At 46.8% G+C, this 27586-nt stretch overlaps 1 protein-coding gene across 1 annotated transcript in view; it reads left to right on the top strand.

Moving 5' to 3' along the window:
* Positions 1-26146, top strand: part of cpped1 (calcineurin-like phosphoesterase domain containing 1) — a 91938-nt gene extending 65792 nt beyond the window's left edge. Inside the window, exon 6 of the mRNA XM_056297673.1 lies at positions 25920-26146. Coding sequence (XP_056153648.1) covers positions 25920-26146 — 227 coding nt within the window. The remainder of the gene's footprint in view (positions 1-25919) is intronic.
* The last annotated feature ends 1440 nt before the right edge of the window (positions 26147-27586 follow it).

Genomic DNA, 27586 nt, shown 5'->3' with positions numbered 1-27586 from the left:
CCCTGGCCCTGGCCCTGGCTCTGGCTCTTGCCCTGGCCCTGGCCCTGGCCCTGGCCCTGGCTCTGGCCCTGGCCCTGGCCCTGGCCCTGTGATGGCCCTGGCCCTGGCCCTGGCCCTGGCCCTGGCCCTGGCCCTGGCTCTGGCTCTGGCCCTGGCCCCGGCCCTGGCCCTGTGATGGCCTGGCGGCCTGTCCAGGGTGTCTCCCCGCCTGCCGCCCGGTGACTGCTGGGATTGGCTCCAGCATCCCGCCACCCTGAGAGCAGGGTCAGCGGTTTGGATGATGGATGGATAATAAAAAGTCGGTGAAACTTAACGTATTGTGGCTTTGGGAGCGTGCTGTTAGAGCTGATGGAGTCCCAGAAATAAATAATATTGTTCAGGAACAGAAGCGTGAGTGTCTTCTATCATCCAGAAATACTGGAAAACTGGAAAAATGTGAAATAATAATAAAGGATGTGGAGGCTGTATAGGTGAACAGTTTTTTCTTCATCCCTATTGCACCGGCCCTCCTCCATAAGACCACCTGTCAAGTGGCCCCCGGGTAATGAGTTTGAGACCCCTCCTCCACTGAAACGGAGAAGGAAAGAGGGTTAATAGCGAGGTTTATTAACGACTTAGCAAGAATGGAAGGGAGCGGGGAATGTGTGTGTGTGTGTGTGTGTGTGTGTGTTTGTGTGTGTGTTTGTGTTTGTGTGCATGTGTGTGTGTGTGTGCATGTGTGTTTGTGTGTGTGCATGCGTGTGTGTATGTGTGCGTGCGTGTGTGTGTGTGTGCATGCATTTGTGTGTATGTGCATGTGTGTGTGTGTGTATGCGTGCATGTGTGTGTGTATGTGTGTGCATGCGTGCATGTGTGTGTGTGTGTGTGTATGCGTGCATGTGTGTGTGTATGTGTGTGTGTGTGTGTGTGTGTGTGTGTGTGTGTGTGTGTGTGTGTGCTGCCTGGAATCAGTGACGGAGCCGCTCTGTCACAAACCTGAAGTCGCTGACTCTCAACTGCTGCCCCGCTGATGTAGATGGGGGTTCTCCATCAGTTCCTCCCCCCTGCAGCTCCCTGAAGTCCACTATCAGGTCCTTCGTTTTACTGAGGTTGTTCTGGAGTTTGTTGTTCTAGCACCGTTTAGTCGGGGCTCGGGGTGGGGAGGGCTGCAGACTACCACATGCCTCCTCCGATACATGTGGAGTCGCCAGCCGCTTCTTTTCACCTGACAGTGAGGAGTTTCACCAGGGGGATGTAGCGCATGGCAGGGTCACGTTCTATTCCCCCAGTCCGCCCCACCCCCGCCCCGAACAGGCGCCCCGCCCGACCAGAGGAGGCGCTAGTGCAGCAACCAGGACACATACCCACATCTGGCTTCCTACCCGCAGACACGACCAATTGTGTCTGTAGGGATGGCTGACCAAGCTAGAGGCAACACGGGGATTCGAACTGACGATCCTCGTGTTGGTAGGCAACGGAATAGACCGCTACGCTACCCAGACGCTCCATGTTTATGTCTTTTTGTTCTTTAATCTGGTGTTCTCTGTCCTGAAGTCACATACTGACTAAGCGGGGTTGTGTTCTGTGTCACTGCTTATCAGGCTCCGACTGTAACATCACATTAGATCAACTGCCAGGACAAGGAAACTGTACCACACACGCAATACATATAGACACCAAGGCAATGCTCAGAACACAACACACAAGGCTGATAAATGGACAGGTTATTTTATTTTGAAGATTTTTGAGGTATATCTTCAAAATTTCATTTGAAAGTTAACCTGATGCTAATTTATAAATTTCACATAATTAGCTTTGCTGCTTATTTTGAAAGGCCAGTGCAGCTGAGAGCCGTGTGCAAATGAATTTACCCTCGGATTCCGTTCATGCAGTGACTAGAGCTGCATGGTGAGCTCACTTTAAGAGCTTAGGAGGCCAAGCTAAGTATTTAAACATCCATCTTCGAAGAAGAATGGCAGTTATATTTTATTTGTTTAATTTCTTTCTGTGACCTGATCACCATTTCTTGTGCGTAAGACAAGGAGAGGGGGAAGGCATATCCAGAGGCAGCGGGAGAGGAGAAAGGGTAGGAGTGTGGAGGTGAGAGTCAGAACTTTGAATGTTGGCACTATGACTGGTAAAGGGAGATGTTTCATGCTATGAAAGAGCACCACAGATGTGATGTTTGCTCTGAGAATGTTGATGGAGAAGTGTAGAGAATGTCTGAAGGAGTTACATTGTGTCTTTGTGGATTTAGAGAAAGAATACGACAGGGTTCCGAGAGAGGAGGTGTGGTATTGTTTGAGGAAGTCGGGAGTTGCAGAGAAGTATGTAGGAGTGGTGCAGGATATGTATGAGGGAAGTGTGACAGTGGTGAGGTGTGCGGTAGGAATGACAGGTGGGTTCAAGGTGGAGGTGGGATTACATCAAGGATCGGCTCTGAGCCCTTTCTTGTTTGCAATGGTGATGGACAGGTTGACGGACGAGATCAGGCAGGAGTCTCTGTGGACTATGATGTTTGCGGATGACATTGTGATCTGTAGCGAGAGTAGGGTGCAGGTGGAGGAGAGCCTGGAGAGGTGGAGGTATGCACTGGAGAGAAGAAGAATGAAAGTCAGTAGGAGCAAGATGGAATACCTATGCGTGAATGTGAGGGAGGACAGTGGATGCAAGGAGTAGACAGTTTTAGTACATAGTAGTAGCAGTAGTGCTAGTAGTAGTAGTAGTAGTAGGACAGGTGGATGAGTTTAAATACTTGGGGTCAGCAGTTCAATGTAAGAGGGAGTGCAGAAGAAAGGTGAAGAAGAGAGTGCAGGCAGGGTGGAGTGGGTGGAGAAGAGAGGAGTGATTTGTGACAGAAGGGTACCAGCAAGAGTTAAAGGGAAGGTTTACAATATGGTAGTGAGACCAGCTATGTTGCATGGGTCGGAGATGGTGTCAATGATGAAAAGACAGGAGGTGGAGCTGGAGGTGGCAGAAATGAAGATGCTAAGATTTTCGCTTGGAGTGACGAAGAAGGACAGGATTAGGAATGAGTATATTAGAGGGAGAGCTCAGGTTGGACGGTTTGGAGACATAGCAAGAGAAGCAAGATTGAGATGGTTTGGACATGTGTGGAGGAGAGATGCTGGGTATATTGGGAGAAGGATGCTGAATATGGAGCTGCCAGGGAAGAGGAGAAGAGGAAGGCCAAAGAGGAGGTTTATGGATGTGGTGAGGGAGGACATGTAGGTGGTTGATGTGACAGAGGAAGATGCAGAGGACAGGAAGAGATGGAAACAGATGATCCGCTGTGGCGCCCCCTAACGGGAGCGGCCAAAAGCAATGGAAGAAGAACCTGACTGCCATTTCTAAAATTTGACTACAGTCACCACAAACCTGAATAGGCAATGCTTAAGCTTCTTGTTTGTCCGTCATGCTGCAGTCTCCCTAAAGCGAAGTCTTGCTATTTGATTACAGTGACCTTATTGACAGTTTGTGTGAAGGGGCATCTCTGATCCCCAGTAGTTGCATATGATCTGTATCTGGATATCTCATCTGGGTAAAGAACAACACATATTACTGCAAGATGTATACTGCATTCACTGGGATTGGAATAGGATAGGATCTGCCAGACCATCCTCAGAGATAACCTGGCTTGCGTTGTAATCGAATCTCAGCCAGAACCAGCCAAGTGTAAATGCAGTCCATACAGCATGCTGGCAATGGAAAGATAGTCCCAGCCAGCCGGTAGAACCATCTTCTCTGCAGCTGATATTTGAAAGTACTGCAGTTTATTCAGATGATTGTAATCTAGTCAGACTCGCCAAACGTTGGCACACACCACTTATCTGACATTGAATGATTAATATAGTGACATTCACAGCAGTTACAAACATGAATGTGACACGACTTGCCGTTTCACCTGTAGTAGAATTGACCCCTTCACCAATATATGTGTTAATGTTTTGACTGATGTTTCTAACGGCAGTCAACAGACTCGGTGACTGTCCAGCCACTTGACTTCTTTGCATGGCGCCAATGAAAAAGGAGATCCGATCACAATGAGATGAACAACAAGAACACAAAAATACCATTTACACAGGTGTATATGCAGATGATGTTATCGATATGTTCACTATCCAGATAATATCGCGAAGCAGATCTTATGATTCCATGTCCCGGGCACCAGACTGCAATGCTGGAAGTCGGCACACCCCAGTCCCCACCTTTGCCTGCTGCCCGGCCTTCATTGCACCCTACCCCAATGCTCATCTCCACGGGTGATGGGTCCACGGGTGACCAGAGGGTGTGCTCTAATAATCAGGGCATCACACTGCTCAACCTCCGTGGGAAAGTCTACTCTAGGATGCTGGAAAGGAGGCTCCGACCGAATGTCAAACCTCGGCTCCAGGAGGAACAATGTGGATTCCATCCTGGCTGTGGAACAACAGACCAACTCTTTACCCTTGCGGAAGTGCTGAGCGAGGCATGGCAGTTTGACCAGTCAGTCTACATGTGTTTTGTGGACTTACGACCGTGCACCTTGGAGCACTCAGTGGGGGGTACTGAGGGAGTATGGGGTACCGGAACAGTTGCAACAAGCCACCCAGTCCTTCTATAACCAAAGTGAGAGCTCTGTCCGCATTCTCGGCACAAAGTCAAACACGTTTTCAGTGGGTATCGGACTCTGCCAAGGTTGTCCCTTATCTCCAATTCTGTTTGTGATATTCATGGACAGGATCTCAAGGCGCAGCCGAGGTGAGGAGTGTGTCCATTTTGGGAACCTCAGAATTGCATCTCTGCTCTTCGCAGATGATGTGGTTTTGTTGGCCTCATCAGCATGTGACCTCCAGCTCGCACTGGGACGGTTTGCAGCTGAGTGTGAAATGGCTGGGATGAGAGTCAGTACCTCCAAGTCTGAGGCCGTGGTTCTCTGCCGGAAAATGGTGGATTCCTCCCTCTGGGTTGGGGATGGGTTGTTGCCTCAAGTGAAGGAGTTCAGGTGTCTCGGGGTCTTGTTCACGAGTGAGGGTAGGATGGAGTGGGATATGGATAGGTGGATTGGTGCAGCATCAGCAGTAATGTGGGTGTTGTACTGGACCATTGTGGTGAAGAGGGAGCTGGGAAGGCAAAACTCTCAATTTACCAGTCAATCTTTGTTCCAACCCCCACCTATGGTCATGAGCTTTGGGTAGTGACCGAAAGGGTGAGATCGCGGATACAAGCAGCTGAAATGAGATTCTTCCATAGGGTGTCTGGGCTCAGCCTTATAGATAGGATGAGGAGCTCGGACATCTGGAGGGAGCTCGGAGTAGAGCCACTGCTCCTTCACGTCGAAAGGAGCCAGTTGAGGTGGTTCGGGTATCTGATTAGGATGCCTCCTGGGTGCCTTCCTTTGGAGGTTTTCTGGGCATGTCCAACTGGTAGGAGACCCCGGGGTAGACCCAGAACTCGCTGGAGGGACTATATGTCCAATCTGGCCTGAGAACATCTTGGGATTCCCCAGGAGGAGCTGGAGGGTGTTGCTGGGTAAGGGATGTCTGGAGTGCCCTACTTAGCTTGCTGCCACTGTGACCTGACCCCGGAGAAGCGGCTGATGATGAGATGAGATGAGATCTTATGATAATACCTGATGAAATTTGATCTCCCGTTCAGGAGCTTCAGTCTTTGAAGTGATGTTGTGCTTTACAAGGGGAATGTCAAAGATTTCAAACAAAACACACACTTGTGCAAATTGAAAGTGAATTCCTTACTTGTTCTTTAGAATTGTACTTTAATGTACATGGGATTCTATTGAGGGGTTTCTGGGAGTATTTTAATTAAATCGGTCACAATCTGGTAGTCGCAGCTTAATATACTGCCATTCCACCATCTTGGAACAAAGCTAGCTGTGCCAAGATTGACTGTCCTGTTAATGTATTACCTCTGATCGGTGGAGCTGAGTGCAGGCCCTTGACTTACAGAACCAAAATGTCGCAGACAAATAACTGGCTGGGAAAACGAAACGAGTGAGGAAAATGAGCTCGAGGCTGTGCTGTAGGAGTGATAAACAGATGTGCGGTGCCTCATATGTCACTGGAGTCTTAACAGGTATCAAGTAAATGGAAACAACCAGTCAAAATGGGTGCAAGCTAACTACATGGCCACTTGTCACAGTTGTTGCTTATCATGTCGCTTCTAATTAGGCCGGATTTCAAGGAAAGCCTTGACGTGTTCCCAAATTCCATGTTTCCCTGTCTTCCACTTGTCAGCATGCTGTTTAGCGGCGCACGGCACTGCAGAATTTCAGGGGGAAAACAAACTAACGATTTACTGTGGTGTTTCCTTGTTATTGGTGAAGTTGACGAATGAGATGTGGGAAGGTGCATGAAGTAGGATTTCCCTGCAGGGCACGCAAGCGTCTGGTAAAAATATCCCCAACAGACGGTCAGTGCGGAGAGATGTGCTTTTTCATCGAGGAAAACGACTGAGACGGGGACGGAATCTCAGAAATGTAGGAGATGTGCTTTGCAGCATGTTCTGTTTGGGAGAGAGAGAGAGAGAGTACACTGTTGGCTTTTCTCTTCCTGTCTCTGTGATGAAGGGGGCTGTTTCTCCTTTCATCCATAGCAAATTATATCTCTCCTGGGTACACATATACGTTGGCTATGATAATTTGTTTTCTCTCCCTTTTCCTTGCATTCCATTATTCACGTCCTCTCTCTCTGTCTCTCTCTCTCTCTTGGTCTCTCTCTCTCTCTCGTTGGTAATTTTTCTCACTAGGGGAGGTGGAGGCAGGATCAATAACCTTAAAAAAATACTTCTCATTCGATGCTTCACCATAAAAAGGTTTTTGGAGCAAACCTTAGGTGATCTTTTAAAAAGACTAGGTGCTGGACCGTGTGTGGTCAGTGTTCGAAACTGGCCAATTTTTCACAGACATGGTCGGTGATAGAGGGTCTATAAATGAATTCCCGGATATTTCATGTTCATCTGCAATTTTCTCAAGTGGTCCCGGTAATATCTGATGTTAAAGTGTACTGAAATAGGGCGTCCGGGTAGCGTGGTGGTCTGTTCCATTGCCTACCAACATGGGGATCGCCAGTTCGAATCTTCACGTTGCCTCCGGCTCGGTCAGGCGTCCCTACAGATGCAATTGGTCGTGTTTGCGGGTGGGAAGCCGGATGTGGGTATGTGTCCTGGTCGCTGCACTAGCGCCTCCTCTGGTTGGTCGGGGCGCCTGTTCGTGCACTCCCATTCGCTCCATGCATGCGCTGCGTCCCTCACTGTCAGGTGAAAAGAAGCGGCTGGTGAAACCACATGTATCAGAGGAGGCATGTGATAGTCTGCAGCCCTCCCCGGATCGACGGGGGCAGCGACTGGGATGACTCAGAAGAGTGAGGTAATTGGCCAAGTACAACTGTGGAGAAAAAGGGGGGGAGGATCCAAAAAAAAGTGTACTGAAGTAGCATATCACACATGACATGGTGAAGCTACATTAGACTACACAAAAAAGGTTATAAATTCACTTGCAGTAACAATACTTTCCACTCATATCTTGGGATGTTTGATTTGCAAGAGAACTTAGTTTAATTGTAACTGTAAGTATTCTACTGTAACTATCTGTTAACTCCCCCTGCTCTTTCATCGGTTTCTATCCGTGGATGTCACTCGTTTTTCTAAGACTCACTCTGTATTGAGTGTTTTGACGGAGTGATTGTTATATGTGGGCTTTAACTGTGGATCTCCCTCATGTCTCAGCACATGAAGAGGTATTTTCTCTCCTACTCTGCTCTACACTGTTACAGTTCCCAACCAGGTGTGGAAAGAGCAGCGAAATATTCTGTTCTGAGCGTTTCAGTTGTGTCCACGAGCAGCAATATACTCTGTTCATTAGCGTGCGATAAATGTGGAACGAGCTGGAACCGCTGCACCGATTCTTTTTGGAAGAGCAATGGCCATCAGGGAAACTTCAACTTCCGTGTTTACCAGTAACGCTGCTGGTCGGCCGAGCAGTCATGTAACTTCAGTGACGTCATTGGTCACCTGATCCAGCGGCCCAATCGTGTAACTTGTTCTCCCTGTCACTCTAACGTGCAGTTTGTCCCAATTCAGGGGCTGCATCCTTCAATGGACACGGTCTACAAAGGGGTGTCCTTCGTAGACTGTGAAGGCCGAACCGAGCGTTGTTAAATGAGATGGTCTGGTCTTTGGAGGATTTCCTATTTGCGCCACCAGCTGTGCCCACCCTTACCCTTGCACCACTAAGTACTGCTGCTGTCCCCTAACAACCTTGACAGCTGCATTTGACAAAATGGAGCCAGCAATTTTTTTTTTTTTTGGTTTACGATTCATTCATTCATCTTCAGCCGCTTCTCCAGGATCGGGTAGCGGGGCAGCAAGATAAGTAGGACATTCCAGATGTCCCTCTCCCCAGCAACGCCCTCCAGCTCCTCCTGGGGGATCCCAAGGCGTTCCCAGGCCAGATTGGACATGTAGTCCCTCCAGTGAGTTCTGGGTCTACCCCGGGGTCTCCTCCCAGTTGGCCGTGCCCGGTAAACCTCCAAAGGAAGGCCCCCAGGAGGCATCCTGATCAGATGCCCGAACCACCTCAACTGGCTCCTTTCGATGCGAAGGAGCAGCGGCTCTACTCCGAGCTCCCTCCAGATGTCCGAGCTCCTTTGGTTTACCAGTTAATTTTTTTTCATTCATTTTGATTTTGATATACTATATTAATCCCCGTGAGGAAATTCTGTTCTGCATTTAACCCATCCTAGCTGTGTAGCTAGGAGCAGTGGGCAGCCACCGTGCAGCACCCGGGGACCAACTCCAGCTCGTCTTGCCATGCCTCAGTCAGGGGCACAGACAGGGGTATTAACCCTAACGTGCATGTCTTTTTGATGGTGGGGGAAACCACAGCACCCGGAGAAAACCCACCACAGACACAGGAAGAACATGACCCCCCAAGGTCGGACAACCCTGGGGTTCGAACCCAGGTTTCTTGCTGTGAGGCGACAGTGCTAACCACTGGGCCACCGTGCCGCCCTAATGACAATTAATGATGATGATTTTACCAACGTGAGCATCACTCACATCTAGTAACTTTGCCCATTATTTTAACGAATATTCGAGGTTTGTAGGCCCCTTATTTTTTAACCTTTGTATCGTTAAATATTTGAGTGAGTTGAAACCCAATACTTTCATTTAAAAGTGTCATTTTCAGCCACTGGAGTTGGAGACGGCATTTTCTTGCGGAAAAAAAAATCCAATCACCGGCGCGCAATGAATCTTGGGATAGATTGGGCCGCAAAGGATCCATCTGGTGTGTCCTTAAAATTCTGACAAACGAAGGCCGCATTTCTTGGCCGCATTTGAAGGAGCCTGTGGAATGGGACAGCCTTGGTGCGCCGCTGTGACGTAATCGGTCTTCAAATGCAGCTTTCGAAGAACGTGGCTGCTGAACTGGAACACAGCCATGGCCGCTCAGGGACATTCACGGTTGTAGGGCTGGCTCGGCCGGTCCAGCCAAAAAAACTTTAGAAAAAAAAAACCAAACAAACAAAAACTCAAATGGGAATCAGTTGTGTTTCCAGCAGCTGGTTTTAAGCCATTAAATGATCTCCATAGGTGCAACTCCTCACTGTCAGGTGAAAAGAAGCAGCTGGTGATGCCACATGTGTCGGAGGAGGCATGTGGTAGTCTGCAGCCCTCCCCTGATCGGCAGAGGGGGTGGAGCAGCAAATGGGACAGCTCGGGAAGAGTGGGGTAATTGGCCGGGTACAACTGGGGAGAGAAAGAATTGAACAGGACGTTTGAGGAAACCTTTAGAGTGAACCCCAAAAAGCATCCGTCAGGAGCTCCTTCATAAAAAGAACATTCATAAACCCGTCGTATGGCAGTGTCTGTTGTGGAACCTTCCAGAGAGGTTTTCTCGTTGATTAATTTTCCTACAGTTCTTAGTCACTCCTTTTGGAACTGTACAGCAACTCTGTGGAGCCACGCTGTGTGAGGAGAAGGACGTTATTTCAGCTGTCTTGTGTAAAGTGAGATGTCGGTCTGGCAACAAAGAACATTTAAATTGGATGGCTGTCCTCGTCTCCTGTCTACTGATTCCAATTCCACACAAAGTACTTTCAGTTTTGGAAGCCTAGATGTTTTACAAACGGTTGTTGGACATCAAGATCCTTCCTCGAAGGCAAGTGAAAGGATGTGGAACACCGTCGTCAGTTCTCCGACTACAACCAATTTTGTTTCGCTTTTGTTTTTTGTGGCATGGTTTGATTATAGTACCTCGGGATTTAGATCAGCCTTTTGGTGAGGCAGTTGCAACTACTGCTCCCCGGTTTTCCCAACCCCCCCCCCAAGCAAACCCCATCGCCTTACCCCCAACCCACCACCCCACCCCCTGCTCTCCAGTGACATGTGATGGTTGGGAGAATACATAACCCTTCAGACAAAGAATCACATTTAATTGAATTTGTGTCTGTGAGGCATTTTTCCCCATTACTCCCCCCCCCCCGCTTTCTCTCCCAGGGTTCATGTGTGTGTTTGTGTGTGTATGCATGCACTACTGTACTTTTTTTTTACTTGAATATGTGGTTTTGTGACTGTACACACGTGCATGTGTGCAGCTGTATGTAAATGTGCATGCAATGATGTGGTCTTATCAAGGCACAGCGGCTGTACATGTAAAACTGGTGCAACACAAATTAGTCTTCCCCTTCGCTTGTCATACGGAGCACATAGTTTCCCCCTCTGTGGGAAATGTTGGTTGTGTCCCGGCTGATACTAATGACACGCTGGCTCTGTGTGATAACCCCCCTCCCGGGCAAGTACAGGACCCCACAATCTCCTCCCTTAATTGCACAAGCAATTACTGTCACCCCCGATCTGTCATCGATGTGGCTGATATTAAATCTGCGTACATTTGTTTTCCCGCTTGCCCTCTGCGCCTCATGTCGCTTATATACAGCGCTCATTCTCAGCCAGGCGATCTGATTGGCCGAAGATGTGCGCCAACATCACTGACGCTTCCCAGCTTGATCAGTCACTATGACAACTCTGGTGGTGACCAAGGAGCTAGTTAGCCATCTTGCTTGTTTCCTCCTTTCCTTACTTTCTCTGTCTGTCTTCATTCTTAAGGATGTGTACTTTATTGAGGTGATGGTCTCTACAGGCCCACACACTTTGGTTGAATAAAACCATGTTAACTTCGAGGAAGCGCTTAGTTGTGTTTACAAGGCGTGTGGACATGACCAGGTCTTGGATCTGACTTTCTCATAGGCATACCCAAAACAAAAAAACAAAAAAAGAGAGGAAAAGTAAAACAGCTGCCTAAGCGTAAACCAGTGGTATTTCCTTATGTGGCAGGAGTGTCGGAACAATTGAGACGCGTATTTTCTGAACATCGCGTTTCAGTTGCTTTCAAACCACAAAACACGCTGTGCCAGAAATTGGTCCAACCAAGGATCGGGTCCCCCAGCACAAACAGAGCAATATAGTGTACGCTGTTAAGTGCCAGGAGGATTGCCGTGACTTGTACGTTAGGGAAGCCAAACAGAAGCTGGGGAAGAGGATGGCACAACACAGGAGAGCTAACGCGTCAGACCAGGACTCAGTGGTCTACACCATCTACAGGCCAGTGGGCACTCTTTCAAGGATAAGGATGTGCACATCCTTGATAGGGGGGACGCTGGTTTGAACAGGGAGTCAAAGAGGCCATCTATGTGAAGAGGGAACGACCATCCCTGATCCGGGGGGGGGGGAGGGGCTCCACAGAGTACATCAGTCTTCAGACTCAAGAGGTCACTTATTGAGTGATGAAACATATCTGTCAATAAACGTTGGATCCAGATGAACTGATTCGACCTTCTTTGATTTTCTGACTTGGATTATTGAGCGTGCATCAAGACATGTGACTACCTAGCATGTTCAGATGAAGACCGTCTCCTCTACACAGAGAGGAGCGCCCCCATAAAGAGTGAACATTGTGAATAAAAACTATGTTGTGTGCTATAATGAAGGACTGGAGCCAGGTATGAAGGCTAAGAATTCTGCTAAAACGCCCCACCCACGACCCAGTGTGAGAATTGGGACATAAATAAAAGCAGTTATTCCACAACTGTTGAAGAGATTAAAAGGATGGATAAAATCGCCTTTTGTCAGCTCGGACTTCTGATGGGCAGTATCAGTGGAGCCAACGTGGACTATTACGCTCACAATTGTTGGAAATGAATCAAGGAGTCCTGGGATTTTCTCCAGGATGTCAGGAGTAGTGGCTCAAGGAAAGCAGCGCATGAACTTATTTACGAAACGGATTTTTCGGACTATGGAGTCCCCAGTGATCCTGGTAGTGGGGGGGGGGTGACTGATTGACAGCGCTGCCAGAGACAGTCTTGGGAGGGGATGAATGCTGTTTGCCGGAGGAATCAGCATTGGGACTGGGAGTGACCAACCTGCCCGAACGCTGGGGAGGATGGTGCGGGGGAACCGTGCAAGGAGGAAGTAGCTGACTCACCTCCCACTGCTGCAGCCAGGGCAGTCGTTGCAGCAGGAGTAGTCCAAGCTGGAGCAGGGACCAGTTCCACGTTGGGAGGGGCAACATCTGCCACAGGAACAGCATCGGCTACGGGGTTATCAACAGGGTGAACAATGGCATAGGCCGGTAGCATGGTAAAACAACATGAGAGGTTTATGGACAGAGGTGAGGCAGCTCGGGGTCTTTCTGTCTTGCCACGTCTGACTACCACCTCCAGCCAGGTAGCTTGTGAGTTGGGAGTGGAGCAGGAGGAGGGCCGGCAACGAGATGATGGGTCCCAGAGTATGGTATCAGAGAAGGCTGAGTTCATAACTGGGATCGTTTTGGACAGTGAGGCTGCGATATCACCCATGATATTAAAAATGTCATTTATTGCTTTTAGGCAGTCCTCACAAGGTACAGTAATATTAAACCGGTTGATAGCTGTTCACAGAAAAGAGAGTTAGTTCCATTAGTCGTTAGCTCCGTCAGCTGGAGGTTGAGTCCACACAGTTCTCACCAGGGGTGCAGGGAGTCAGTGCAGCAATTGATCGGGTAAAAAGCCAAACTATAAAATCAGTTAGAATAATCGGAAGGTCTCAAGGAGTCGTCAAAGGTTGTTAAAAAGTAAGCAGAGCCACAATCACACAAATCACAGCTGGCAAACGGAACTGGAAATGATGATGGGATCCATGTAATGAAGGTTGTGAGAAATGACGATATACCTACCTGTTTACTTGCAAAATGAAAGTGACAGAAGAGAAGAAAATTAGATTGGAAAGTTGACCTTGAAATGGAAAGAAAATGCATATCATTGCTGGTATATTTTATATTGAAAGAATTTTTTTTACATATGTAAGTTCTTTTAAAAATAATACATTCTCAATAAAGCTTCCAGAGGGGACACACACACACATGTTCTACTACTGTCATTAGCATCCAGTCCCACTTTATTTATTGAGAAAAAAGAAAACAAAAGGATGAGTGAAAATCTCATTGGAATTTCCAGCCCGGCCACAGGCACAGGCAGCCTCGTGCACAAACAGCTGCTAATTAGGCTCAGATAAGACTCAGGCTCTCTATATTATGCACAATACCACATATCTCTCTCTCTCTCTCTCTCTCTCTCGCTCTCTCTCTCGTTCTCTCTGTCTGTCTTTGTTTCTTTGTCTTTCAAAGATTTCAAAAGGTTTATCCGTCACATACTTCACATGCAAATACAATGAGCAGTGAAATGCCTTTTTTGGTAAACTCCAAAATTGTGTGTGAGAAGTAGAAACAACACTGGATATATATATCAGCCCGATGGCTCAGTAGGTAAGAACGTCGGATTTCCATGCCAGAGATCGGTGGTTCAAACCCCAGTTGGGACAAGTCTCCAGTAAGAGTCCTTCGCTTGGACTCCTAATGTTTCACAAGCTAGCTACCTTGGATATGTGTGAGAATAACGTGAATAGAGTCATACCGGCTCGGACGTCGCCCAAGTTAACAAGGTCTGCGTCAGGTGTTGGGTAACCACGGCAACCTGATGAGAAATGGGCCACTGGAACATGACATTCATGGACAAGGGCTGAGAACCTGGAACCGATGGAATGCTACTATAACAGCAGACCACTGGAGAGGGGCTATATGAAGCGAATGTGGGAACTGTGGACCAGCCGGGGACCTACTTCCACACTGACTCAGAAGCAGCTAGTGGCTCAATGCTCGAACATCAATAGAAGGAAGGTGCTGTCACGACTTGAGATGGAGAAGCTCCAACCGGATGAATATACAGTTCAGCACTCTGAATGGCCGCCCAGTAGGCAGGAGATACATGAGGACAGACCCAACCAGCTGAAACAATCCTACCAGCCATGACAGCTGAAGCTACTGAGGTTCAAGGGAGAAGATATCCAGAGTAAAGACAGTCAACCCCCGGGCACGGCTTCCACGCCTCAGTAACAAAGTACCATCACAAAGCCTGCTTGTGGATGTGAACGCAGCCTTACGCAACATCTCAACTGCCATCATAATGGAGACCAATTAGTTTGTATATGCCACTGCAACCATAACCTTGGAGATGCTTGGGTACAGGATTAAGAACACATCACCAACGGTATCCTCCATGGAAGAGAAGGCTGTAGGCAAGATCCAAGCAGCATGGAGCAATATTAGCCAGTTAACCGTGGTGCAGAAAGGTGTGATGAAAGACGGGCCCTGGTTGAAGACGTACAGCAAGCTGTCCATAAGTGAAAACTGCTAAACAAAGGCTCACAGCTCTGGCCACCAGGCTGAAGAGATACACTAGAGAAGCAGAAGCCAAAAGAGTAAATGGCCTGGTCCTCAAAGAACCATCCAAAGTGTACTGCCAGCTGCAGGGTAACAAGGGAGCAATATCAGACTCTATCAGGCTTTCTTTTTCTTTTTTTTTGTTGTTGTTTGGGTTTTTTCCCCGCCCCTTTTCTCCCCAATTGTACTTGGCCAATCACCCCACTCTTCCGAGCCATCCTGGTCTCTGCTCCACCCCCTCTGCTGATCCGGGGAGGGCTGCAGACTACCACATGTCTCCTCCGATACACGTGGAGTCACCAGCCGCTTCTTTTCACCTGACAGTGAGGAGTTTCACCAGGGGGACGTAGCATGTGGGAGGATCACGTTGTTCCCCCCAGTTCCCCCTCCTCCTCGAACAGGTAACCCGACTGACCAGAGGAGGCGCTAGTGCAGCGACCAGGACACATACCCACATCCGGCTTCCCACCCGCAGACACGGCCAATTGTGTTTGCAGGGACGCCCGACCAAGCCGGAGGTAACACAGGGATTCGAACTGGCGATCTCCGTGTTGGTAGGCAATGGAATAGATCGCCAAGCCACCCGGACGCCCCACGGATGTGAGGCTCTCCCCATGTTTCAGGATGATGTCATTGTATTTGTCTAGCCCTGCAGGAAGTCATGTACACGTTCTGTTGAACCACCCATGGACATGTGGCCTTGTTTCTTCTCTCTCTGATCTTGAAGCCCCAGAAAAACTTGTTTCCTTAATTAGCCTGTTAATATGAGCTATAGGATACTGCATGAATGGACTGCTGACTGTTATTTCAAATGAGGGATTTCTGCATAATGTGTTTTCGAGGTTCTCCTCACACCGGTGGGATTTGGTTGGAAATCTGTTGGAGGTTACTGACGTCTGAAAATGTGGGGATCTAATGTACCGATCAGATGTAGGGAGACATGTCTGCTACGCCTTCACCACATGCCAGCGAGACCATTTATTAGCAACACTTTCATTGGTACTTGTGTATATCTTACTTTCTTTCTGTCTATCTGTCTGTGTGGCCCTCTACATGTGTGTGATTTGTGTGTACATGTATGTATGATGTGTGTGTGTGTGTGTGTGTGTGTGTGTGTGTGTGTCCCTCGTAGACACAGGAAAGGGGACGCTGCACCGTGACTGATGGGTGAAAGTGATTTATGGGAGGGCAGGGCGCTCCGACATCACTTCCTATCTCTCTCTGCCATGCAAATTATCCATGGCCACCATTTTAATGATGAATTATTTCCCCTGCCCTGTGCTTCAATGACAGCCTCGCTCTGGCACACACACACACACACACACACGCATGCGTGCATGCATGCTTGCATGCACACATCTACATGAGCATGCACACAAACACACACCTGCACACATACACATAATTGCACATAAGCACTCACATGTAGTCCGCACACACATGTTAATGCACACAGAAGATACATATCGACACAAATGCACACAAAATATGTACACACAACTACATGCATGATCCCTCCTACGCACCCCATTCACTATGATGTGACAATGAAAGGTTTGTTCATGTGTGTGTGTGTGTGTGTGTGAGAGAGCGAGAGAGAGAGAGAGAGAGAGAGAGAGGGGGAGGCAGATGGGGGGGGGGGCTGGGAGAGGGCTTGATGAGAAGGGCCTCGTCCTTGAGCTAATCACCGTTATGAGGGGGTAGTTCTACTGACAGGACGAGAACTTTGCTCACAATTAGCCTATCTCAATCCACTAGCTGGCAAATCAGTAACCAGGAGATGAAAGAGAGAGGGATGGAGCGAGGGGGAGGGGAAGAGGGCGGAACAAACGAGGGGAAGGATGAGGGAGAACAGCAAACGTGATTAGACGTGGACAGGCTCTTCTTTATGTAGCACTAAACCACGCCGCGGAGCACCGCTGGCATGTGAACCATGTGGCGTTCGCAGTATCTCAGTATCCACAAACCAGCTGATCAGTGGATCCAGAGAAACCAAGCTCAGATAAACACGGCCTGTCAAAAGCCGACTGAAATAAACGAGCAAAAAACACATGGTGCAGCCCGGTTGAGGTGGACTCCTCCAGTCTCTGCTGCACTTCTTTTCCTACGACCTTGAGCACTTTTCTGCAGGAGGTAAATTCCCCAGCTTCCTCTGCTCGCTTTCACTATGTTGTCATTGCTGCAACTGCTTACGCTGGGTGTTTTCTGAGCACACTCTGAACACAACAACCCCCCCCCCCACAGACACACACACACACACAAAAGGCTAGTCTCCAGATGTAGGTCTTTATTACAGAGAAAGGGAGGCGGCGAGGTTTAGCCGCTGACAGGTAAATGGGATTCCACTGAGGAAAAACAAGACGTGAGATTATTAGTGCAGAATGTTTTTGTGTACGCGTGGGCACCGACTTGGCAGGAAGAACCTCGGCGGCCGGCAGAAAGCGGATCAACACGGTGCCACAGACCAGAGGGAGTGGGACTCGGATGATTGTGCGCCGTGTCTGATGCTGGCGTCTCTCACGCCCTGCCCTTCTGATCACTTTGGGAACGCAGCAGGCCGGATGCGCCGCAGCCGCTGCCGTGATAACGTGGTTCAGCACTATGAACAATCGGGAATAAGGAACACTTGATTTGTCATTTCATATCGTTTCCCTAGCCAACAGCAGTGCAAACACAAAAACAAAAACACATATCCAAAAACGACAGGAACGTCAAGAACGCATAGCCATTTTGTTTAATAACGCCACACCTCTGTTTAAAAACATTTGATGGCAAAACTCTGGCTGTGTCAATCAACGGAGTGTGCTGTTTGTGATAATTAAAGCGTCTGTTTCATACGAGCAGGGCATCTTTTCCAGTGGTGCTGTCGAAAACGTGGCTGTGGTACTTTGTGCCCTCCTTATCTTTTGTTTTTACTTAAAAGCCCAAACCATTTCTCTTCCATTTACTTTTCATTTGAATGCAGACGCCCTCACACACAACCCCCACCCACCCCCTCCTCAAGCCCCTCTAAAGAGAAAGTCAATAGCTTTCTTTCTTCAAGAGGGAATTTCACAGGTCAAGTTAATCTCAACATTTCACTGTGAAGGAAACAGCCCTCCCAGCTCCTTTATTCTATTTTACTGTCTATTGTTTTCCTGTTTATTCACACACACAGTATTGAGATGGAGAATCTGTTGTTCTTTCTCCCAGAGAGAGCCCTGTTTGTTCCCGCGGTGTGTTCTCAAATACAGACAGACAGACAGAAAGAGACAGAGTGAGAGAGGGACAGAGACAGAGAGAGCTGTTCCACATAAAGAAATCATACAGATGGACCGAAAACAGTACAGTGGAGTTCAAGAAAGCCATTGATAATCATGAAATCCAAAATCTCCTAGATACTTTCCTACTATTCCGTATGTCCTCAGTAAAGAGGGTGTGAATCAGGTCGTGGAAACAGTTGACAACATATTTGAAAGAAAAGCAGAAAAAGCAAGATTAAAAAGATCAAGATCAAAACCAACACTTAAGAAAGAAGACACTTGGTTTGATGCAGAATGTCAATCAATAAGGAAAGAACCTCACTAGTTATCCAATCAGAAACGCAGAGATCCAAAAACTACATCAATTCGACTTCTATATTGTGAGAAACTAAGACAATATAAACACACACTCAGTACACCTATAAGCAATTGACATTGACTGAGATGTCAATAAAACCAATAAGTTTTGGGACAACTGGATTCACTAAAACAAAAAAAACAAAAAAACAAAAAAAAAACAAATCACCAAGAATTAGTGATACAAGATGGAGATATCTGGACAAACTATTTCCAAACTCTTTAAGAAAGTGCCGTCAGATCAAAACAGGGACCAAGAAAACATAACAACCAAACTAGAAAAATCAGAAGTTTCCATCAAGGACTACCAAAATCCACTTGATTCCCCCATCACAGAGCAGGAGCTTTTAGTCCAAACTGACAAGTTGAAGCCCAAAAAAGCATATGGGCCTGATGGCATTTTAAACGAAATACTAAAATCTGTGAATAAAAAGTTCCAATCTGTTACACTTAAATTATTCAATCTAGTTATGAATGTTGGATATTTCCCTGATATCTGGAATCATGGATTAGTTACGCCAATTTACAAAAGTGGGGATAAATTTGATCCCAACATCTACCGAGGCGTCTGTGTGAACAGTAACCTGGGGAAGGTATTCTGCAGTATTATTAACTCCCAGCTCATAAACTTCCTTATGAAGCACAATGTCTTGAGTAAAAGCCAGATTGGATTCTTACCAAACTACCACACTACTGATCATATTTACACCCCACACACCCTAATTGAAAAACATAATCAAAATAAATTATTCACTTGTTTTGTTGAGTTAAAAAAAGCATTTGATTCCATTTGGCATTATGGATTGTTCTACAAATTAATTGGAAGTGGTGTAGTGGGTAAAACATACGACATTATAAAATCAATGTACTCAGGAACTAAGTGTGGCATTAAAATTGGCTCCAAAAGAACCCAATGTATCCCTCAGGAGTGTGGAGTGAGATAAGGTTGCTCTTTAAGCCCAACTCTATTTAACATATACATTAATGAGTTGCCGACCATTCTGGAAAAGTCATCGGCACCTGATTCACTCTGCATGACAGTGAGGTCCCTACTCTCTGCAGATGACCTAGTCCTTCTTTCACCAACGGAGGAAGGACTCCAGATTCAATTAGACCTTCTTCAAAAGTTTTTCCAGACATGGGCCTTGGCAGTTTACATGAACAAAACTAAAATATTAATATTTCTTGCCAAAATTTGAAGAAAAACACCCCAAATTCGATGCCCTACCAAACCACAGTAAACTACCCTACTTATTGGGTGAAGACAAAGAGAGCTGTACTTTAGCTGCACAATATGTTCTCACTTACCACCATCTGAGGGACACTGAATGATACACATATTCACAAACATATTTCCTAATTTTTACACAAAGAAGCCCAAGACCACACTCAGACACACATGCACACACACACAGACAGCCTTTCTCTCTCACACACACACACACACACACACGCACACACACACACACACCCCAGTCCACAGAGACTCATAAATGCACATGCACGCACGCAGATACAGTCGTCTTAACTATCCTACTGCTTTAAATAAAATAAAATAAAATTAATAATAATGATAACAATAGATAAAGAATTATTAAGTACTACTGGTAACTGATTACCAATCTGGATTTTATACTGCACCTGTATATGTTCTGATGTCTTGTATCTGTCTATGTATGTGTACCTGTTCAGTATATGTTCTGATTTCTTGTTTGTAATGACTGCTTTGGCAATACAAGTACCTATTTGTCATGCCAATAAAGCACTTTTGAAATTTCAATTTGTAAGAGAGACAGAGAGAGAGAGGCGGGAGAGAGAGAGAGAGAGAGAGTTTCCTTCTTTGAATGCCTGGCGTGGTAACTCTAGCGATGCAGGACCTTATCACCAAGCCGCTGCCAAATCATTTCTGTCCTCTCACTGTAAGATGAGAGACCCTGCCACAGGACCGGCCAATTCATTTCTAGCCATGGCCTCCTCGTGTCTCGGTTTGGTGCAGTTCAACTCACCGTGGCCTGTCAGATGTGTAGAAAAAGACAGGGAGCCATGTTGCGGGGGCCCTAATAAGATCCCCTATCCACCTACCTGACATTAGATAGGGTGTTGGGTGGCTGCTGCTTCACATTTAAAGGCTTATGAGCTGCAGACATGTGGTGACATAGACTGATTATTGGATGACCAGTTCTCCTAGTGACGCCCATCCATCGAGGAGTTGATAGAGGGCTCCCCTGTGTGTCAGTGTTGACATGCATGTCTACACATACACACACAAACACACTTCACTGCCTAATCAATCACAGCATCCGGTGTTGGGGGATGAGAGGTGGTTCACAGAGCCGTGTGGGTTTTAAACGTTCATTTTTTATTGTTATTTTTGTGAAATCTTCTCTACGTTTACTCCTCATGGTAATTAAAGGCTTAACTACTTTGTCTTCTTTCTTGGTCTAAGTTACTCATCTATTGAGTCCATCCTCAAATATGGACCCCATGTTTAACCCTGTTCGCAGCATTCTGTTTGGAATGATTTCGACTGTAGTGAAGTACTGGCTACTTATATATCTTCTTAGGCTAAAAAGATGTACACTCGAGGGCGTCCGGGTAGCGTAGCGGTCTATTCCATGGCCTACCAACATGTGTCCATATACAGGACACATACTTTTGGCCATGCGGTGTGTATTGCGTTAATGTTAAAACTCCTAATTGATTCCCTTTAAAGAACTAATGTTGCCATACACATGTTGTGGTATAATCTACTCTAAAGTGTTGACCTGAACAAATGCAGGTCTTGGCCAGTGTCACTCCGAGCCTCGCCATTCCTCCCCTTCACTCCAAACAGCAGCAAGGACAAACGATGCATTAACACACACATGCACATGCATATGAATGTACACAGAAGTGCACAACTAATTTGTGACTTAACACTGTTTAACATGGATGGGTTGGCTTATAACCTAAGAACAGTGGCAAGGTTAAAGGAAACAGGCTGTTATTCATAGTAAGAAGCATACACACACACGCCATACACACACACACACACACAGACACACACACACAAACCCCTTCCCAGCTATTCCAGCCTGAGTGTGTGAGTCAGACTCATGAAAATTGTGATACGGTTCCTAATGTCACTGCTGCCGGCTCACCAACAATTCAAGGGATGGTTTTACAAAGCACTGTCCTTGCCGACTGAGGTTCACTACAATAACAGCCCCAAATGAATTTAGCCCCACAGGGTACGCATACGTATGGACTTTTAATATTTAGCTTTGAAAATGAAACCTAGTGATGTGTGTTTGCAGGTCAGGTTGGATTTATCTGCACTGGTTAGAAATTAAGTTATTTATTTGTCAATTATTGTGTTGGGATTGTGGTTAACTTTCATCGGTTGTCCATTGTGGGTTACATTTTAATTGGTACAATCAAAGTAAAATTTAAAAAGTAATCCATTTTTCTGCCAAGCTGTGTGTGGTTGATGCTCACTGGCTCTGCCCATGTCCCTGTAGCAAGTCTGTAGACCATCCATATCTTAGTACAGCTGCATTTAGCAATCACCCAGTGTGGGAAGATGGCGGCGTGAACATATGTTTGCGGCAACCTCACCCAGTACCGTCCATGCAGTGTCTTTGTCCAGTCTGTGTCTAAGTTTGAGTCTTGGTTTGATGGCTGGGAGAGCTTGGTCTGCTGCATCCTGTGGGCCCAGGCACCACGGCCCTGCCGGGAGCTGCGCTTGAGGCGGGAAACACCGAGGGCGCTCTGACAGGATGTGGAAGCGGGGTAGGCTAAACTAACTGCTAGCACATGCAGACCGGCAGCTCTGGTCACACTGAGGGCAGTCTGGCGGTGGCCTCGCCTAGCCTTGCCTGTTTTTAGTGTCATCGTGTGGAGTGCGGGGAGGTGTGTCGAAGTTGTCTGTCTGTGAGAGCTGGCGCTGGATCGGCTGGGGGAGCCTGGTCTGCTGCATCCTGTGGGCCCAGGGACCACGGCTCTGCCTGGAGCTGCGTTTGAGGAGGAAACTCTGAGGGCGGTCTGACAGGACGTGGAAGTGGGGCAGGCTAAGCTAACTGCTAGCCCATGCAGACCAGCAGTCTGACAGTCATCTTGGCGTTCACTCTCTTGGACAGTGATTTTTTTGTTGTTGATATGTTGGATATATGTGTTTTTGTAGTTTTTTGTAGTTTGGATATGTGTTCTTGTAGCTTGGGTGTGTTTTCGTCATTGTGTTGTGCTGCTGTGGGCTGGGGGAAACCGTATTTCATTTCATTTCATGTGCGCATAAAATGAAATGACAAATCTGATTCCTCAGTTTCCTGTGATTTAATTTGGGGAAACAGTGAATTAATGAAGGGTGCAGACTCTCACTGCTTACACCCAAACAAATGTTTGGATTTTGGTGGAAATGAAACCTTAGAATATATATATATATATATATATTATTTATTTATTTATTTATTTATTTATTTATTTATTTATTTATTTATTATGAGAGCTTTGAATTGGGTAAGAGCATGCATGCCAGAAGCCTGAAGTGAAACTGAATCAGGACATGAGGTGTCAGATGGCTTCCTCATTAACATTTCAATGCTTCCAGTAAATATGGATTCTAAACAAGAAAATTCAAATGCAGCCTGGATTACGGCATTTCAAGTTGGGCCCAAACGATGCACGCATAAACAGAAAAGGAAATTGCAGGATTGCACCTGCAATCACTTTTGCATTAACATTTGAATTTGATTAACCATTTCCTGCGTACATGCGGACATATCAGCCCAAACAGTCCATTATCACCTACAATGGATCAATTATTCAATGGTCCAGCAAGTGCAGCCAGAGTCCCCCCCCCCCCCCCCGCCGCCCACACTATTAATATAAATGTAGGTCACATTTTTATTCAGCTGCTGGGAAGTTGTGCAGCGCGGTGGACTTGATGATTCAGGATAATCTGGCTGTGCTGACGTCTGAGTGGTAACACCGTTGGGTGCACGCACACTTTCACCACAGTGTTGTTCTGGGGGGGAAGTTCCTCTACTTCCCTGTGAACATTTCTGGGACAAACCAGCGACTTTCACGCGCACAGGCTGCAGTTTGTCCTCTTCTGTTGCCGCGTTTTCACCGGTTTTTGGCTGCTGTGTCTCTCCAGAGACGAGAGACGGCGGGTTTTCCTCCACGGAAACACTGGCTGTTAGAAAATGGAGCGTCTCTTTTCCTCTGCCAGAGGCTGCAGTGAACTCGTTCAAGCTTCCCCTTGCCTCCACCCATGTGTGCGCTCACACACACAAATCGACACAGCACACACAAAACTTGTGTGAAACAGAGTCCAGTTTGCCCTCCTCGTTCAGAGGGCAGCTCGCTTGGCCGTCAGTTGACGTGTGTAATCATTTATCGGGGTGGTGTTGCACCGTCACCGCAGGCCCAAGCTGCACCCCAACTGACAGTGTTGCTGTAACTGAACAAATTGCATGAGAGCGCAAAGCCCCTCAGAGTTCCTCTGGTTCTGGGTGGATGTCTCCAGCTCTCCGTCTCTCTCCATCCATCTGTCTCTCTTTCTCTCCATCTGTCTGTCTGTCTCTTTCTCTCTGTCCGACTCTCTCGCTACATTATAGTAAAGAGGGGCAATTTTCTGAACTTATTGGACAGTTCTAGCAGTTACATCATGTGTCTCTACCTATTAGGACATCATATCACATTACAAATGAGTGCTGATCAAAAATGTCCTAGTGTAAATATTTTGTGAGAGCACCAATATATCGTCGAATGGATGATGTGGCTCCATCACAGGTTTTATCTGATTCTTCTTCTGCATCTTCTTCAGGCTCTCGCTTTTCCATTTTGTCCCCGCATCACTCCTCCTCTTATCTCCCCTCCTCGCCACACTCCCTCAGCTCCTGCCATTGTCCTCCTCCCTCTCCTCCCCTGTCCTCTCTGAGTTGAGGCGTCTGGTCTGTCTGACAAGGCGCTGCGATAAGGAAGTGATGTCATTATACATGTAGATGGCCCTCATATCAGCGCCTCTCTTATATGCAGAGCAGCTGCCACTAATGGGCACGTTTTGCATAAATGCGGCGTTCTTTCGTTGTGCGGAAAGCGGCGATAGTTGGAGTTTCATTTCCCCGCGTGCTTGATGAATCACCGTCACTCTTGGTCCGTATCCCCACGATGACGGTGAAGAAGTCCAGTTTGGGTCTCCTCTCAGAGCGAGCTGCTGCTGTGTTCGTCCGGGAGGAGACAGACTAGTTGGATAACTAGCTGGCAGAGCTTCTGTGTTAGCGTGCGCTGATCTGGTTTGATGCTGCGCTAGGAGGCAGCGTCGCCTCGGGGGATCGTTTAGGAAGGATGTGGCTTACATGTCTGGAGACTGTTCCCAGCTTTTACGATGTTTCTCTCTCGCCATCCTCTCTGTTTCTCTCGCTCAATCTGCCGGTGTGAAGGTTGAAATCAATTACTGTATTCAATTAGTTTATTCAATTCACTTCAATTCAATTCAAAACTCTATTACAGACTCGGGGTCCATAACAGGCAAAGAAAAATAGGCACAAGATTGATGAGTTTCAAATATTTATTTATATTTATTTGTATTAATTAATTAATTTTTCAATTTATATATTATGATTATCAGTCTATCTATATTTATTTATTATATTATCAGCGATCAGGCAGGAGTCTCCGTGGACTATGATATTTGTGGATGACATTGTGATCTGTAGTGAGAGTAGGGAGCAGGTGGAGGAGAGCCTGGAGAGGTGGAGGTATGCCCTGGAGAGAAGAGGGATGAAAGTCAGTAGGAGCAAGACAGAATACCTATGCATGAATGAGAGGGAGGACAGTGGAATGGTGAGGATGCAAGGAGTAGAGGTGACGAAGGTGGATGAGGTTAAATACTTGGGGTCAACTGTCCAAAGTAACGGGGAGTGCAGAAGAGAGGTGAAGAAGAGAGGGCAGGCAGGGTGGAGTGGGTGGAGAAGAGTGTCAGGAATGATTTGTGACAGAAGGGTACCAGCAAGAGTTAAAGGGAAGGTTTACAAGATGGTTGTGAGACCAGCTATGTTGTATGGTTTGGAGACAGTGGCACTGATGAAAAGACAGGAGGTGGAGCTGGAGGTGGTGGAGGTGAAGATGATAAGATTTTCATTGGGAGTGATGAAGAAGGACAGGATTAGGAACCAGTATATTAGAGGGACGGCTCAGGTTGGACGGTTTGGAGACAAAGCAAGAGAGACAAGATGGAGATGGTTTGGACATGTGTGGAGGAGAGATGATGGGTATATTGGGAGAAGGATGCTGAATATGGAGCTGCCAGGGAAGAGGAGAAGAGGAAGGCCAAAGAGGAGGTTTATAGATGTGGTGAGGGAGGACATGCAGGTGGCTGGTGTGACAGAGGAAGATGCAGAGGACAGGAAGAGATGGAAACATGATTCACTGTGGCGCCCCCTGACGGGAGCAGCAGAAAGTAGTAGTAGTAGTAGCAGAGTAGTAGTAGTAGTAGTAGATCAGTCTATCTGTATCTTATAGCTGGTGTAAGGGTATTAATTAGGACAGATACAAGATGAATGAATTTCAAGCGTTTAAGATTCTTTTTTTCTATCTCTCTTATATGGTAGGTGTGAGGGCGGTCTTCTCCGGCCACTACCACAGGAACGCGGGCGGTCTCCATGAAGGACTGGACATGGTGGTGAGCTCGGCTATTGGCTGCCAGCTGGGCGAGGACGCCCATGGCGTCCGGGTGGTGGTGGTGACCGCCAATGATGTCGTCCACCGCTACTACAGCCTGGACCAGCTGAGTGGGCGGGGCATGGATGAAGACCTCAGGAAGCTGCTGGAGTCCTAACGTCCAATAGGAAGGCAGATGGGGGAAGGTTGGGTGTGTCCTCCACACTGCGTTTACCCTGTTTGGTTTGGTTCGGTCTTAAGAAGGCCGACCCTCCATTGTTAAGGGGGAGATATTTAGGTTAAAGGTTTGATTTTACAGGATCTGTATTCTTCCAAATAACTGTAGCAAACTTAGTCCCACAGGGGGAGGGTGGCTACGTATCATATGCCAGCTGATCCCCATAAACTAGTGTGAACATTTATCTGAGATTTTTTAAGGCAAATTCAATGTATTTTTTCTCCCTACCCAGTGTTGTCACTACAAGCCTCTTTGTGTGTTGGTAGTCTTCTTTCTGCTGTCTCTGAGACTACCTGGTCTGGTTGTGAAGTGTGACCACATCTCAGGGCCCTCAAGCTCATGGCCATGCTCACTCACGTCCTGCTCTTGTTTTGCCTGTTCCATCAATCAGTGCTGTGCAAGTCATGACGTTTAAAACGTCCACCGTGGTGTCGTCCAATGTCCGTGTCTGTCTTCATCCAGTTGTCGGGCCAGTTGAACACCACAACAACCGGGATTTCACCCCTGCCCAAAACGACCATGGGCGGTCAAAATGACGGCCGGTTTTTAAACTCTGTACTGTGTCAAGATAAATACCCATTTGAGATATTAATGTATTACATGTGTTAGCATGTCTGTTAGGAAACTAGCTGACACCACAGTTTACATTTTAACAACTTTAATACTATTTTTAAACTTCAGAGAGACGTGGTGCAACTTGAATAGCAAAATAGAAAAAGTGAAAATATGACCTGAAAAACAAAACAGAAAACACATATTGCTAAACTAACAAAGGCAACAAGGCCTGTAAGACATGAAATGTAAAAAAAGAACTGAAAATAAGTATTGAAACAGTCCCAAACAACGACCACGACTTACAAACTACTAGAATGGCCGTTGGCGGTCATTTTGACCGCCACAGTTTTTAAACTCTATATTGTGTCAAGATAAATACCCGACTGAGATATTAATGCATTACATATGTTAGTATGTCTTTTAAGAAACTAGCTAACATTTTAACCACTTGAACACTATTTTTAAACAATTTAAAATGGCCGCTGTCCAACACCTGTAAACACTGCAGCGCCTCGGTGGTAGCCACGGTGCATCTGTAACCAGACATGTTGGACATCATCACACATCAAGTGTAGACTATTTCTTTCCACTGGAGGGCGCTAGTGTGTTTCTAGGGCAGTGGTTCTCAACCTTTTTGGGGTCCTGGACCCCCTGCGTATTTTTGATCTACCCTGAGGACCCCTCCACCTGATCTTGGGGGAGGGGGGTTGCAATTTGATAGAAACAGTAGAAACTGCATTTTAAATTGCATTATAGCATTTATTCACTCTTTGGGGCAAAAATAAGAGCTTTCAGTTGTAACTTAGATATAGTTAACAAAACAGA

This window comes from Lampris incognitus, chromosome 17 (assembly GCF_029633865.1).
Source record: "Lampris incognitus isolate fLamInc1 chromosome 17, fLamInc1.hap2, whole genome shotgun sequence".
In the NCBI taxonomy this organism is placed as follows: Eukaryota; Metazoa; Chordata; class Actinopteri; order Lampriformes; family Lampridae; genus Lampris; species Lampris incognitus.
The sequence above is the reverse complement of the archived record's forward strand: the minus strand, read 5'-3'. Positions and strand labels throughout refer to the sequence as shown.